The sequence below is a fragment of the Martes martes genome, assembly GCF_963455335.1.
Source record: "Martes martes genome assembly, chromosome: 8".
NCBI lineage: Eukaryota > Metazoa > Chordata > Mammalia > Carnivora > Mustelidae > Martes > Martes martes.
Genome location: NC_137895.1, coordinates 138,193,431 through 138,208,984, shown reverse-complemented (window position 1 = coordinate 138,208,984; position 15,554 = coordinate 138,193,431). Strand labels below are relative to the sequence as shown.

The 15,554-nt window shown below is 56.6% G+C and overlaps 1 protein-coding gene across 2 annotated transcripts; it reads left to right on the top strand.

Annotated features, from left to right (window-relative positions):
- Nucleotides 1-2,898: 2,898 nt before the first annotated feature.
- Nucleotides 2,899-15,307, top strand: AKR1E2 (aldo-keto reductase family 1 member E2). Of its 2 annotated transcripts, XM_080810122.1 has the most exons (10): nt 2,899-3,026; nt 5,719-5,886; nt 7,728-7,844; nt 7,981-8,058; nt 9,332-9,454; nt 11,069-11,166; nt 12,975-13,047; nt 13,493-13,577; nt 14,603-14,684; nt 14,933-15,307. In XM_080810122.1, exons 1-10 carry the CDS (start codon nt 2,976-2,978, stop codon nt 14,973-14,975), a joined length of 918 nt encoding a protein of 305 aa, XP_080666248.1. In that variant the 5' UTR covers nt 2,899-2,975; the 3' UTR covers nt 14,976-15,307. The 2 variants fall into 2 exon arrangements, with proteins under 2 accessions (XP_080666248.1, XP_080666249.1); XM_080810123.1 differs by lacking the exon at nt 5,719-5,886 and having other exon boundaries at nt 2,934-3,026.
- Nucleotides 15,308-15,554: the final 247 nt, after the last annotated feature.

Genomic DNA, 15,554 nt, shown 5'->3' with positions numbered 1-15,554 from the left:
TTATTTATTTATTTATTTATTTTATTTATTTATTTTATTTATTTTATTTATTTGAGAGCGAGTGCGGGGAGTCGGGGGAGGCAGAGGGAGAGAGAAAATTTCAAGCAGACTCCTGCTGAGCTCGGAGCCTGACCTGGGGCTCGACCTCACAACTCCACGATCAGACCTGAGCTGAAACTAAGAGTCAGATGTTTTAACCGACTTCACCACCCAGCCACCCCTGTGTATTTTCTTTAGGGAATTTGTCATATTCAGATCCTTCCCCCACTTTTTAAGTGGAATGTTTATATTATTATAGAGGTGTAAGAGTTGTTTAATCTACAAATGTCCCTTATTAGAAATACTATTTGCGGGGCGCCTGGGTGGCTCAGTGGGTTAAAGCCTCTGCCTTCGGCTTGGGTCATGATCCCAGGGTCCTGGGATCGAGCCCCACGTCGGGCTCTCTGCTCTGCAGGGAGCCTGCTTCCTCCTCTCTCTCTGCCTGCCTCTCTGCCTACTTGTGATCTCTGTCTGTCAAATAAATAAATAAAATCTTTAGAAATACTATTTGCAAGTATTTTATACCATTTGGTAAGTTGTCTTTCTCTTTATTCATACTATGTTTTGATCCAAAATGTTAAATTTTATGAAGCCAGTTTATATATTTTTTTATACTTGTGCTTTTGATGTCCCCTCTTGAGGACTGATGTTCTCTGCTCAGCAGACTCCCAAGTCTGGGCAGACACACTGCTGACCCTGGCCTCACCCAACAGCCTCAGACCAAGCAGACTCCACCTGACCCTGCCTTGAGGGAAAGGAGGGCTCCCTCCTTCCTTTCCACTGACCAGAGGCCCATGTAGAAGCTAAGCGTATTGGGTATGTGGGTTGGGGCCACTCCTGGTGGAAACTTAGATGTGGTTTGAGCACTTTTTCCCACTCTAAAGCCCCCAGCCTGATACTCTGCCGCTCAAGTGGTCCCGCTGCTGCACCTGGGAACTTCCCCTGGATGGAGCATGTCCAAGGTCATCCCTGTGCCCGGCTGAGCTGCCCTAGATGTGCTGTGTTCACTGAGAGGGAGGGGGTCTGTGCCTGGAGGGAGCGGGGGGGCCGGGCTACGGCCCTCCAGGAATAGCCTATGGACACTGTAATGAGTCTTCTTCTAAACAGATCTTTGAAAAACTGTGCAAGAACTTCTTTTGGATAAATTCCTAGGATCAGTACTGCTAGGCAAAGGTAGGCACTGATGGGACTTTGACAGGTTAACCCTTTCTTCGGCGCTGGGTTCTGAGGAATGCTTTACTGCTTTCTAGTTTCAGCCTGCCTTTCTACTAGTGACATTTTCCGAATATGTGGCTGGCCACAGAAGAGCCGGCTGTTCCCCTACAGCTCCTGGCTCTCGTAGGACACTGAGGAGTGATGGGATAGCACTTCCAAGATGACTGACAGATGATTTACAAAAGGTTATGACTTCTGTCCTGCTTGCTCTCTCCTGTGTTCCGTCCTTCCCTCTGTCCCTCCGTGTGTCTCTCTGGTTCCCATTGCTAAGAACCAAATGGGGGCTGAGATCAGATCAGCTGACTTAAAAGACCTGAAATCTTGGTCCAAACTGAATCTCCCCAATAAACTGGTTATGAGCTCAGAAGTGGACCCTGACCCAACAGAGTCCCAGCCGCCTGGGAGCTTCCCCCCAGCACACTCGCCCCAGACTTGTGCAGGGCTGGCTCCTCTTGTCTTTCCGGTCACAGCATAAATGCCAGTCTTGTGGCATTTTAGGCCTACCGAGGGCCTCCTGGCTGGACCTCCAGCGCCCTGCTTCATTTCCCTATAGCATTTGCTCCTTTTCCATCTCCCACTGTGGGCAGTGAGCTCCTGGTGGGCAGGGGCCATGTGGGTCCTTTCAGCAGTCACCCGGATGGCTGCAGGGGCACAGTGGCCAAATGAGTCAATGAGAGGGTCTTAGAGCACCCTCCCGCTTCGGAGAAGTTCATTAGTGAAAGGTCACTGTTGGATCAGAATGACCCCTGGTGTCCCCTCCCTGCTCCTGTTGCTTCGTTGGCCAGTGAGCTGGTCGGGGCCAGCGCTGCAGCCCCACGCAGGAAACCAGAAATTAAAACAGGCCTTTGGGGTCAAGGCAGGGGGTACCCAGGCCCCAGAGGACAAAGGGGCAGGACGTGGGGGCTCCAAGGGGGGATGAGAAGGACCTCGGATCCTCCATGTCCCCCAGTTTCCGACCAGTGTCCTGGGGTTTCTAGTTCACTCACGAAGTCTCCTCACCCCAGCCCCGGCAATGATTCCGCCCACTTGCCCCGGGGGCCCCAGCAAGGACGGTCCCTCCTTGGACCCCGGAGGAGCAAGCAGTCCGGTGCTCTGCCACATTCTGCACTACCCAGGTCCTCCGTCCCCAGGCCGCTGTCCACTCCCAGGGACCCCAGGCAGTGGAAAGCATTTACTGGACTTAGCCAGGTGTGTCATCGGTGGGGAACCGAGGCCGACAGACTTCTGGGAGCCTGTGGGACCCCCGGGCCCCTGCCCCAAGCACATCAAGTTGCTGAGGGGGAGACCTTCCCTCTATTACGAAGCCCCCTCGCCATGGGGGTGGGTGCTAGGGGCGTACCCCGGTTCCAGGCGCCCAGAGCGCGGACACAGAGCCCCAGACCTGTCCTCTCCCGCCCGACCCCGGGATGGCCCAGCCCTGCCGGCCCCGGGGACCTCGGAACACTAGCCCGCCAGCCGGGCTTCTCGCCCCTCCCGACGCGGCGCGCCCAGGACCTTCGGCCGTGAGATCGCGGAGTCGTGCGCCTGCGCACAGCCACTCCCTGACGCCGGACTTTCGGGAGCCCCGGGGTGTGGGCGTGTCCCCTGGCCGAGGGGCGCCGCCAGCCAATCAGATCCGCTTCCCGCCGGCCCCGCCCACCGCGCGGGCTGGGGCCGCTCGGAGCTGCGACCGCGGCGGCGCGCGCCGGTAGTGTTCCCGCGGCCGCGGCGCTGTGCGGGGCATGGCGCGGGGCATGGCGCGGATCCCGGCGCTGGGCCTGGGCACCTGGCAGGTGAGGTGGACCTCGTGCCCTCCACGCCCCAGCCGTGGAGGGGACCCGCGGGGCCACCTGCCGCCCGCCCTGCCCCCTCCCGAGCGCTCGCCAGCAAATGTCGGCGGAGGACAGCACAGGCGGTGGCCAGGCCGGGTCGGGGCGGGGGGACGGCGGCCACCGGCCCGCGGGCGCCGCGGGGGCGGGTGACCTGCATCCCGGAGGCTAGTGCGGTCTGGGACAGCGGCCGCGGCGAGGCACCGTGGGCCGTCCTGTGCGCGGGCTTGGCCGCCGCGGGCCGGGACGCGGGAGCCGCAGGGGAGCGGGGGGCGGGCCGGGGTGAGCGCCGGCGACCCCGCGCGTCCGAGGGCTGCTGAGGCCGTTCCCCGCACGTCCTTTCCGGCTCTGCCGGGGCCCGGCTGTAACCTGACCCCTGACGGCCCCGGGGTCCAGCCCTGCGCCCACGTCCCTGCCGGCCGTCCCCGCGCCTCCCCTGCGCCGGGCTCGGGTGGGCGTCGGGTCGCGCACGGCGCGGGGCGAACCTGCGGCAAGTGCTTCCCGGGCCGAAGCGTTCCTCTGTGGGGTCGGCGGGCCTCGGTGCGCGGCCTTGGACCGGTCTTCCCGCGGGTTTCTGTGCGCGGTTGGCGGGGCCGGAGGGGGAGGGAGCGCGAGCAGACGGGGAGGGGGAGGGTGGAGGGTGGGACTCTTGACCTGGGGTCGGAGGTTCGAGCCCCGCGTTGGGTGCACGAGCACTGGGAGTGGGAGAAGGTGGAGGGTGGGACTCTTGACCTGGGGTCGGAGGTTCGAGCCCCGCGTTGGGTGCACGAGCACTGGGAGTGGGAGAAGGTGGAGGGTGGGACTCTTGACCTCGGGTCGGAGTCCCCCGCGTTGGGTGTGGAGCCTAGTGAGAAGAAAAAAAAAAAATCACATTCTACACATGTCCAGGCACGTCGCTAAATCGTCCTCTTGTTCTCTTCATTTGCCTATAGATTCGTTTGGGTTTTCTACATACATGATCATACCATCTGCAAATAGTGCTGCTTTCGTTTCCTTTTTCCTGACCCTTAAGTCTCAAATTCCTTTTTCCGTTTTGTTCCTGATCTTAAAGGTTGTGTTTCTGATATGTACACGTTTGAGGATGATGTTTGCCTCTAGATTTTTGGGGTGGTTTTGTTCTTGATTTTTCTATTATTGTTGTTGTTTTAAATGTGGGTATTCTATACCAAGTTAAAGAGTTTCCTTTCCCCCTAGTTTACTGAGACTTTAAATCAGGAATGGGTGTTCAATCTTAACATGGATTGACATGATTTATTTTTTTAATCTGTTGATGTGAATTATCATGGATTTCCTAATACCAAGCCATCCTTGGCTTTCTCAGATAAACTCAGTGTGCATGTGGTATGTTCTTTTTCCATAATATATTGTTGCATCCAATTTGCTGTTATTTTACTTAGGATTTTTGCAACGGTTATTCATGAGTGAGACGAGTGTGTGACTGTTTTTTTAACATTTTTGTCTGCTTTTGATGCCAGGGATATGCTGGTTTAGTAGGATGAATTGAGAGTATTCTTTATTTTTCCCTTCTGTGTAAGATTCTGTGTTAAATTGGGACGATTTTGTCCTTAAAACTTTTGTAGAACTGTTTTGTGTGTGTTTAACTAATTGCTTCATTTAAAAAATAATTATAGGACAAGTCAGCTTTTACTTCTTCTCAAGTAAGTTTTTCTAAGGATTTTTGCCATTCTTTTCATCTTTCCAAATTGTCAGCTTATAGTTATTGATAATACTTTCTGAGACTTGGGGTCTCTGTTTAATCTGTATGACTGTTTTTCATTCAGATCATGTAAAAAAAAATAGCTTGGTCCCATCAGTCTCATCAGAAGCTTTTCCACCTTATTAAGGTTTTTCAAAGAACTAGCCTCTGGCTTTGTTGATCTCTGTCCTGTCTTTACTGGATGTTCGCTCTTGTTTTCAAATTTTCTCTTCCCTTCTAATTTCTTGAGGGTTCGTTTCCTGACTTGAGACAGATGCTTCATTGGCTTTTGGCCCCTCCAAATGTGCTGCTCGTCAAGCGAGGACTGTCACAACAGAGCACAGGGGGTTCTGCGAAGGTCAAGTGAGCGGGTGCTTTGTGAACCACGAAGCCCTTTGGGAAGGCTCGGTGCGACGACGTGTCGGGAGCCCTCCCGGGCTTCGTCCCTGTTCCCGCCCCTTCGCTTGCTTGAGCGGCCCCGTTCACAGTGAGCGTTTTCTGAGCCTCCACATTCTTGATGGAATCCGCACCGTTCCTGTGGGTTTGGGGAGATGGTTCGTGGGTGGTGGAGACTCTCCTTGTGAGTGTGCACCTGTTCGCCTTTGCCCTTGGACTTTTGGTCTTGTCGGGTAGAGGGTGAGTCTACACCTGCTTCTCTCTCAGTTACTCTTAGGATTCCTTCTTCATTTCTTCATTACTGTGTTCGTTCAGGAAGCTCAGCATCTGGCCCCGTTATTTGCAGGCACTAAAAGTACCCATAGACTTTTCCCCAAATATAAAGGAGTTGCAACTCAGATTGTGTCTAAATCCTTTCTGACTCTGACACCGTCCCTAATTTTAGTGCTCACCGATACCGTGACCTCCTTCCTCAGGTATGCACTGTTTGAGTCTTCATTTTAGAGTGAAACATTGGGATGTCCTGAGTGCAGGCGGATTGCTTCTGTCGTGTTCACTCTGCAGGCGGCTCCAGGGGAAGTGACAGAGGCAGTGAAATTGGCCATCGACGCCGGATATCGGCACTTCGACTGCGCCTACTTATACCACAATGAGAGTGAGATCGGAGCGGGGATCCAGTGCAAGATCAAGGAGGGTGTGGTGAAACGGGAGGACCTGTTTATCGTCAGTAAGGTAGGACTTCACACGCGGGGCGAGCAGGGCGACGGCTCGGGGGCTCCCTTAGCAAGACAGCTGACCCAGTGTGGGGAGGGTTTTCTGGTCTCTCAGCAGCCGGCAGCTCAGTTCGTCCTGGAGCCCGACCTGCCTAGACTCCCTCAGCTTCACACACAGGCTGGGAGTGGTGCGGATGAAGGTGTCTGGGGCAGGGTGACAAGCGGAGGGGACGGCTTGCGCAGAGGCACAGGCGTGGGACAGCGCCTTGGGTACACGGACCTAGAAGAAGCTTGGAGTTCCTGGATCGGAGGATGGTAGGCAGCGGAGTGCTGAGAAACGAGGCAGGGGACAGGCCAGATCACAGAGGCCTGGCTGCCTTTCGAGAGCCTTCTTTTTCCTGTACACAAAGGAGCACCGCGGAAGGACTTTAAGTGGGGAGGGAGCTGATCGTCTCCAGCAGCGAGACTCGTGTCCTACCCAGTTGCAGCTCCTGAAAGGAGCGTGCGTTTGAGCAGAAGGCAGAAGACAGGGGACATTGAGGGCAGGGTGGGTGGGAGAGGAGGGCGGCCCAGACTTGGACAGGGAGAGACGGTGGAGGAGGGAAACAGGCGCGCGGGCCTGGTTAAGGGAGGACCCATTCAGCAGAGTTCAAGAACCCCTTTGCTTTTGACTTTGAGGCGGAACATTAAGACCGTGAGGTCAGGAGCCAAAGGCCCTCATTCCAGCGGTCTCTCACGAGCACCGAGAGACTGGGTCAGTCACCCGATGGCATAGGGTCGCAGTGTCATTGTGTGTAAAGCAGGACTCAGATTTGATCATCGCCTGAGTGGTTCCCAGGTCCGATGTCCATAATTGCACAAGTCACCTCTGTTTCTGTGGCGGCTTTGCTCTTCTGTTGCACTCCGATGATTTCTGTAATTCATCGGTGCTTCTAAAGCTGGAGCAAAGGGAGGGTGAGGGAGGGGCCGGGCCTGCACCTGGTGGAGGAGCAGAAGTCTCCCCTGCCACGCCAGGAAGGGACGGTGCCAGGTCTGCCCAGGCCAGCCCCGACATCAGGGGACATTCGCTCCTGAGTGCATCACAGCCGCAGGACAGGTGTGCTCGTTACTCCTGACGTTAGGGAAAGTCATAGAAAAAAAAATATATATATATATATTTTTTTAATCACTTTATATACTCACCATCTGGAGAGTCTTGTTGCTGACAACGTATTTTTAGGGCTTTTTGTTTTTCTTCTTTTCTGTCGGTACGCTGTGTTGACGGTATGTTCTTCTGTGTTTCTGTCCTCACTCTTATACTTCTTGTGTTTTCTTTTGCTGCGTCGGAGCCTTCAAGTGGCTCCCGTCACAGTTAATACGGATTTCGTGCTCACGGGTGGGGGGAGGGGGAGGGACGTGTCCAGGTCCCTGCAGGCCGGTGGTGGTCCCTCGCCTGCCGACTTTACTGCAGGAGTATGACGCCCTCGTCCCCGGGGACCTTCAGCGTGGCGCAGACTGACTTGGGAAACGCAATGTAGACTTTCTTCTGAGTTTTCCTCCTCCCCTTTCTGTCCACACGCTTTGAGTTTGGTTTGGTTTGGCTTGTGTTTTCTTTTGGTCCCAGTGGGTCCAGATAACTGGCAGCCCCCCCATCATATAGTTCACGGGGCCGCCAGTGTCCCTTTAGTAGGACTCGGGCCGCAGAGCTCAGTTTTGGGGGTCTCTCCCCAAGGGATCCCCAGAACCATCGGAGGCTAACGTCACGGCCGTGTTGTATTTATAGCCATAGGGCCTTGGATGGTGTCTGTCTCCCTGGTACTGGATTGTGGGACCAAGGGGCAGACGTTGTGTTAACCCTGGCTTTCCTCCTCCCCTCGGCAGCTCTGGTGCACCAGCCACGAGAAGTCCTTGGTGAGAGCAGCGTGCACCGAGAGTCTGAAAGCCTTGAAGCTGGATTACTTGGACCTCTACCTCATACACTGGCCCATGGGTTTCAAGGTATGAAAGGCACTAGCAGCACCTTCCTTCCTGCTCACACCCGCCGGGGGGTGCAGGGAGCGAGGCCCCCAGCTCAGCAGAGGCCTGGGCTCGAGGCCCCTGCGGGCCACCATCAGCTCCCTCTTCTGCCTCACAGCCCGGGATGGAAGACATGCCCTTGGACCCCAGCGGCATGGTGATACCCAGTGACACCGACTTCCTGGACACGTGGGAGGTGAGCCATGGACTGGCGGGCCTCCGGGCAGGGTGCCGGGCCCTCGTGAGCTGGCTGTGTTCACCAGGAACGCACACGGGGATAACTAGGGAGACCTCCCTGTGAGTCTCAGTGTCTGCTTGGTTGTTTATTAGAAACAGCAGGTGGTCATCACAGAAATACAGAAGAGGATACAAAGAAAAGGTAGAATCTGTGTCTCCCTCCTGCAGTGGTGATCACCACTGCTGTCCTGTAGCTGCCAATGGCTTGTCCGTGAGCTTTGTCAGAGCGATGCCTGGCGGCACGGTGAGGTTTGGGGGGCACTGGGAGGAGCTGGAGGATGGGGCACGAGCTCAGCCCGCGGCTGGAGTCCAGACAGGAAGGGAGGAAGAGGCCTTGAGCAAAGCCCTGAGCACGGGAGTCAAGGGGAGGGGTGCCAGTGTGGAAGGGGGGCGAGGTTCCTGCTGCCCCCCGCTGTGCACACCCATGTGGGGTAGAGGAGGGCAGGGGTGAGGCATGGGAAGCAGGCGAGGTCACACTGAGCTCAGGGACAGGCATGGGAGCCTACAAGTACCAGGCAGAACGAGGGGGACCAACACCAGCTGGGCCACGCCCCCCCCCGCCCCGTTCCTCTTAAATGGGGGTTGGCTTAACAGAGCTGAGGGCCCCGGCCTGGGAGAGCCAGGGTCCAGGGGCCGCAGCCCTTTCCGTCCCGCGGCACTGCTTCTCCGGAAAGCCGTGGGTTAAACTCTGGGCTGTCTGGGCAGCACCAGCGGGTTCTGGATGGTGCCGCAGGGCCGTAGCTGTTGTGCTTGCCCGTGGCTGCATCCTACTCGTGCTGACGGTGTGTCCGCACCGGGCCACGCTCCTCCTGGAGCTGCCGGCTCCTGCCTGTGCTTAGGAAGCATCTAATCGGAACAGAGGGGGGAGTGGGCAGCAACAGACGTCCCTGCCCCAGACCTTACCAGCAGGTATCGGGAGTGCGAGGAGTAGTAACAGCTGCCGTGTGGCGCGCGCACCACTCTCCAGCCCCGGGCTAAATGCCACGCGTGTGTTATTTGATGGAATCTTTAAAACAGTCCCGTGACACGGACAAGCTTGTCCCTGCTTTGCAGCGACAACATGGAGTTCAGTGCGGTCCTATAAATGTGCCCAAGCTCCCCCAGCCGGGGCCACGGAAGTGGCGTGGGCCCTGCGGGCGGAAGGCCTGTGAGGCATCGGGCGGGCTCACGCGACCCGCAGAGGAGTGAGGCCGTGGCTTCTCGGGTGCGGAGCGACTCTCCGTTCTCTTTAGGCCATGGAGGACCTGGTGGTCATGGGGCTGGTGAAAGCCATCGGGGTGTCCAACTTCAACCACGAGCAGCTGGAGAGACTTTTGAACAAGCCCAGCTTGAGATTCAAGCCAGTGACTAACCAGGTGAGGCTTTGGCAGGCGGCGCCGGCTTTGCGGCTGTCGCTTCCACGTGGCTGAACTGGAGACGGAAGGAGGGGCGGGCGCAAGGCAGGGCGAGGGCTGAGCTGGGCAGAGGCCATGAGGGGTCCCGCTCCCGGCCGCGCGGGCCTCTGGGAAAGCTCTTCGCTGTGGACCAGCCTCCGCAGAGGGCAGCTTTGAACGTGCAGATAACATGACGCGTCATGTGCTCGTTTGTGTCCGGCTTCCTTCAGCCTCGTATCTGTCGGCTGCCTGCACGTTCAGTATGACTGTCCCTCGTTCTGCTCTCTGCGTGCTGGTCCGTTACGTCAGTAATGGGCGCTGACTCTTCTAGCACTGAGGAGCCCTTGGGTGGTTTCCGGTTTGGGGACATGAAAATAGAGCATCACATTCTTTTTTTTTATTTAAAAAAAAAAACCCTTCCTAGGGCGCCTGGGTGGCTCAGTGGGTTAAGCCTCTGCCTTCGGCTCAGGTCATGATCTCAGGGTCCTGGGATCAAGCCCCGCATTGGGCTTTTTGCTCAGTGGAGAGCCTGCTTCCTCCTCTCTCTCCCTGCCTGCCTCTCTTGCCTACTTGTAATCTGTCTGTCAAATAAATAAATAAATAAAATATTTTTAAAAAAAAAAAAAAAAAAAACCTTTCCTAGCTAAAGCATTACAGGGAGCCCGGAAGGGGCGTCACTCCGTGAGTCTCTGCAGGTGAGTGAGCTCAGGTGGTCGCACCTGGGGCAGGGAACAGAACAGCCGCTGCCTTCGGGAAGCTCTTCTAGCCGCTGTCCCCTCGCGAGGACCGCTCAGTGTCCCTGCTTTACAACCTCACGAGCCTAGATCTGTCCAAGTGCGTCATAGCACCTGTCCCCTGAGGGTTCACAGCGGCACTTTAAATCCCGGGAAGGGCTGGTGCCTCGTCTGTGGGGTGCGGAGGGGCTGGAGGGTATGTCCCCTAATTAGGGTTCTGAGCCCCCCAGGAACGTGGGCTCAGAAGGGTTTTCAGAGAGCCCACAAGGCACTGTGGTAGCTCTTCATTCTCCCTAAACAAGCATCTGTTGCCAGCCCACGGAGGACCTGGGATCGTATGTGAAAAGTCAGAGGATGTGGAGACAGGAATCCCGCCCTCCAGTTTCTTGCCGCGTCCGTTGGCGTCCCCAGGAGCCTGTGTTTGCCCCGTGACTCCCCAGCCCCGCTCGCTGTCCTCACAAGTGTCGACAAGCCCGTTCCGTGTGGCTAGCTCCTTCTGGGTGTTGGCAGATGTCTGCGCACGCAGCACAGTCTGACCAAACCGTCGTGTAGCCTGCGTCACATGGCGGGAGACAGTCAACGGCAAATGAGTACAACATCGAAGATGTCCGGGACGCGGGCTAGGGCAGAAAGTAGAGGACAGGGGGGGCCTCACCGAGCAGGGGCCATCTGAGCGTCCAGGGAATGCAGGTGTCCCTTCTGCCTGTTCTCAAGGGCTTGTCACTTCACAGCTGTGTAGACGCTTGAGCCTCAGGACGGGTCACGCAGCTCCTCAGTGACAGCCAAGACAGTCATGCGTGGCCTGTTTCCTGACAGTGCTGTTGCTCTGAATTTTCTTGGTAAGCTGGGACTCTCTTCGTAGATTGAGTGCCACCCATATCTGACCCAGAAGGACCTGATCCATTTCTGTCAGTCCAGAGACGTGTCCGTGACCGCGTACCGGCCCCTCGGCGGCTCCAGGTAGGATGCGCCGGTGGCGGTGAGGCTGGGCTCCAGCGGGAAGGAGACGCACCGGGCAGGGTGCCTGTGGTCTCTGTGCGCCCCGCCCACACCCTGCTTCCCAAGACCCTCCGCTCACCACCCACATTCGCTCACCACCCACGTTCGGTCGGTCGGACGGCATGTCTCCCGCCATGTGACGCAGGCTACACGACGGCGCGGGTTTGGTGCAGCCTCTTCCTGAGCCCGTCTAGCATGAGGCTCCTCTGCTCGGCCTCCTCGTCGGGCTGGTTCACAGACATCCCCGTCTCCGCAGAACAGAGACTCCTCCCATCCCTCCCCAGACGAGCCCCCATTCTGGCAGCCCTCAGACCAGACACCTGAAAATCCGGCCTTCCCAGTCCATCGGCAGCATCCTCTGATCCTTCTGCCGGAGATCCCGGGCTCTGTCTCTTGGTCTCTTGTTTCGCCGTCGCTGCCTTGGCTAAGGGGGGTCCCTGTAATTCTGCAGCCTCTTCACTCCGGCCGTGTTTGGCCGGTTCCGGTTCATTGTCTACACCGTACACGGAGCCAAAGGGAGTGTCTCAAAATGATCAGGTCACTTTCTTGCTTAAAAACTCGTCAGTTCTTGCTATGGCCTAGGAGTCCCAGCTGGGCCGGCTGCTGCCTGTTTCTGGCCTCATTTCTTCCTGCAGGAAGTGTGCACACCGACCCCTTGAAACTACGTGGGTCTCCCAGAATGGAGCGCGTTCTTTCCAGTCTCTGTGCCTCTGAACACACTGTTTTTACCTAGAGATCTTGCTGTTATCCTTTTTTTTCTCTTTTTTTTAAATCTGGCTAACTCTGATTTCTAATATATGGTTTAACAGCGTCACCTCCTCCAGGAAGCTCTCCAGACGCCTCGTAGTCAGGTTTTGTCCATCGCCCTCATCATACCGTCCTGTCATCAGTTCCTTTTCCCACTTGTCAGCGCTGCTTCAGTGCAGGGACAGTGTGTGATCTGTGACTTCCTGCCAGCCCCTGGCTGGGTGCCTGGGACAGAGCAGGTGCCCGGGGAAGGCTGGAAGTATTTGATTGTGAGTACCTGTGTAATCGCACGGGAAGCAGGCACAGGTGTTGGAACTTGGTAGCTGCGAGAGAGTTGCCGGAAGGCCAGGTCCTGTTGCGCAGCTGAGCGTAGGGTCGGGGGGCCGCAGTGGGTGCTGGGAGCCGCCCAGGGAGGGAAACCAGCCGAGTGCTGGGCCTGCAGCAAATGTAATCAGCCCTTTAGTTCCTTCGGGAGACTCTGAGCACTGTTTTTAGAGCAGTGCTCGGAATCTAGGAGCTGCGTAAAGAACGGTCCCTGCAGAAACGTCTCTCCAGAGCGGTTAGGGCCTGTGCCTGCGGGACCACGCTGAGGCCTGGCGCCAATCTATGCATGGGGCTTGCACATGTTCCCAGTCTCAGGCCTGTTCTGGTATTTGAGCTGGACTTTTCTGAAATTACCATCATCAACACCAGTGACTTAGGAACAGAGCTGCGGGCGCTGGGTCGGGCCTGGCAGAAAGTGTCAGAGCGACACACCAGAGCGTGGGCAGACCCTCCGACACGGTCACCTCGTTCTCGAGAAAACACCAGATGTAACTGAAAGCAGCGCGTCCAGCTGTCTCCACGGGAGCGTTAGCCATGGTTGTGGCTAGACGGTGGGATCTGGGTGATGAGCTCGTCCCTGCAGTGAGCAGGAATCGTGATCAGATGAAAGCAAATCCTGGAGGAAGTGTTGTGTGTTTTGAAGCAAGAAGCACACAGGCTTGACCCCCTAACCCCCTTCCCGGTCCCGCTCTCTCTAGTGAGGGGGTGGACCTGATGAATGACCCGGTGATTCAGAGGGTGGCCCAGAAGTACAACAAGTCTCCGGCCCAGGTAGGAGGGGGCTGCTGGGGCTGGGGGTGCTGCTGCCGCTTCCTCGGGGAGCCAGGCTCTGGGTGGCAGAAGGGCTCGCTCACACTGGCCCAGTTGCCCCTGCCCGAGCTGCCTCGGCTCCCCGGCGCACAGGGCCGTGCTCCTGCCCACTCGGGGAGGGGCTTTGCCTCCGTGTTCCGTGCTCATGCTGCACGTCTAAGGGCTGGGCGCCTCAGTGAATTCTCATTAATTCATTAATTCACGGAATTCTCCATGGGCATTGGAGGAACCGTCCAGAAAACACCGGTTTGGTTCCTGGAGGACTCTGGAAAAGAAGACCTTGTAATAAAAGCTCCAGCTGCCCCTGGCTTTGGGACGTCGTTGTACCATATGATGTAAACTGTGCGGGAACCGGCTGACCCCCGGGGATTTCCCTTTGGCTGATGTTGGACTTTTTTTTCCGTAGATTTTGCTCCGATTTCAGATCCAGAGGAATGTGATCGTGATCCCCAAATCAGTCACCCCAAAGCGGATTCTTGAGAATATCCAGGAAAGCGCATTTCTTCTTTTACTCGGAGGGTTTGGGGTCATCGCTTAGTTAGCTGGGGGTCTGACCCCCGCAACAAACAGGTGCCCTGTGGCTTTGACATAACAGAGGGGCGGATGAAGCCGCAGCCGGAACAAGGAATCTGAGAGGGTGACCGCGTCGGCCTAGGAGCTGGCCAGCTGGCCAAAATGGGGGACAGAGAGAGGACGAACACCCAAGGTGTCGCCCAGAGGCGCCCTGGGCTGCCTGCCTAGCCAGGCACCTGCTCCCCAGCTCTCGGGACCGCTGCCCCCGCGCTGCCCTGAGCCCTCCAGAACTGAACCCAGCCTCCCCCCTGGGCCCCAGCCCGCCCTCCAGTCGGTACTACTGTGGCCTCCGAGTCCCTGGTTTCTGCTGGACTGGGGGTGGGGGGGCCTCGGGCACTGCACCTTCTCTCCCAGCTCCTCAGCAGCGGCCAGGGTTGGCTCTCCTGGGAGAAAAGCTCCGATTTTAGGAGTGGATCATAATCCTCAAGTGTGTTAAGAGCAAAAGGGTGGGCAGGGTGCCGGGGGCAGCTTAGAATTCTGCTTGAGAAGGAACGGACACAAAAATCATGCTGTGTTACGGCTACTGTTAGGCTTAATGGTCCCGGGGCCCCGGTGCCCTCCTAGGGGGTAGGGTGTGGGGCACAAATGGATTTGGGTTTTGGTTTTTTGTTTTTTGGTTTTTTTGAGCAGTGAGGGAAAGATGCTTTGCTGTACCTCTTAACCACCCCGTGGTGTCCCTCACTCCGACGGGGTGGACACAGCACCCAGCCCATCTTTCCAGGGGCTCCCACGCAGCCCTGGGCCGCCGGCCTCCGGCGTCCGCTCACAGTCCACGTGTGGGTGCGAAGGCTGGCGCTCCGGGGAAATTGCAGGTGCCACACGCCGTGTTTCCTCTGCAGCGCTGTGTCCCCGACGGGCCTGGCCCGGCGCCCTGCAGGTAACGCGTGCTCGGCGAAATGTTCACCAAACTGAATTTGCTGTGAATGTCTGTTTTGGCTGCAGGTGTTTGACTTTGAACTATCAGAGCAGGATATGAATGACATCCTCGGCCTGGACAGGAACTTCCGAATGTGCAGGCTCCCCATGTGAGTGCGTCTCCTTTACTGGCTCTCACAGTAGAGAGGGGTTGGTCCTTGAGGAGGTGTTGATTGTATACGTTTGAGGTTAGCGAAGCCTTCTCACCAGTCTCTCCTGTTTGAGGCTGGGCCACTGAGTGAATCCAAAGACGGATTTAATATATCGGGGAGCTTGAAAGTACACGAATGTAGCTTTTAGAATGTTTCTCTTAGAAAGAGTACTCATCTCTATTTTTCATTTGTTTCCTGTTTCTCAGAGCTGTGAACCACAAGGACTATCCTTTCAACATAAACTACTGAGCATGGCTTCCCCCTTTCTCCTCCTGCTGCCCGGACAGACACCCCCAGCTCCGACCCAGCCCGCCTCGGCACGGGGCGGCCAGGGAGGGGAGGGATGGGGTTTGATTCGGGTGGATTCCCGCCTGGAACAGAAGCTGAGCTCCCTGAGAAAGTCACACGGTTCAGCTGGTCTCAGAGACAGAGACAAACGTAATTACTGTCCGTGGAGAACCTCCGTCCTCAGAATCCTTTGAGCACAGTGTGATGGGGTTTTTACGAGACCAGCCAGATGGCCTGTACTCTCGAAGAAAAGATTGTATGGTGGAAATACTCAAATACAAGAGTTGAGGTCATCGCGTGATGAGTCTCTCTATCTGTCACTCAGCCCCCTCACCAACCCTGGGCCGGCCCCGCGTCGTCTGTGCGCCTCTGTCCCTGCCAATCCCCCAAAATCCTTACCTTCACACAGCCAGGGAACTCCTGGCTGAAAGTGGGAGATTTCTCAGTTCAACAAAGAGGCTGCTTTTTTTTTTTTTTTAATTTTTTATTTATTTTCAGCGTAACAGTATTCATTGTTTTTTCACCACACCCAGTGCTCCA

Excerpts from the sequence above, each read along its gene's own strand:
- AKR1E2 (XM_080810122.1), top strand. The coding sequence starts at position 2,976 with ATGGCGCGGGGCATGGCGCGGATCCCGGCGCTGGGCCTGGGCACCTGG. Across the intron at positions 9,455-11,068 it reads TCAAGCCAGTGACTAACCAG|ATTGAGTGCCACCCATATCT; the intron begins GTGAGGCTTTGG and ends CTCTCTTCGTAG. Across the intron at positions 13,048-13,492 it reads ACAACAAGTCTCCGGCCCAG|ATTTTGCTCCGATTTCAGAT; the intron begins GTAGGAGGGGGC and ends TTTTTTCCGTAG.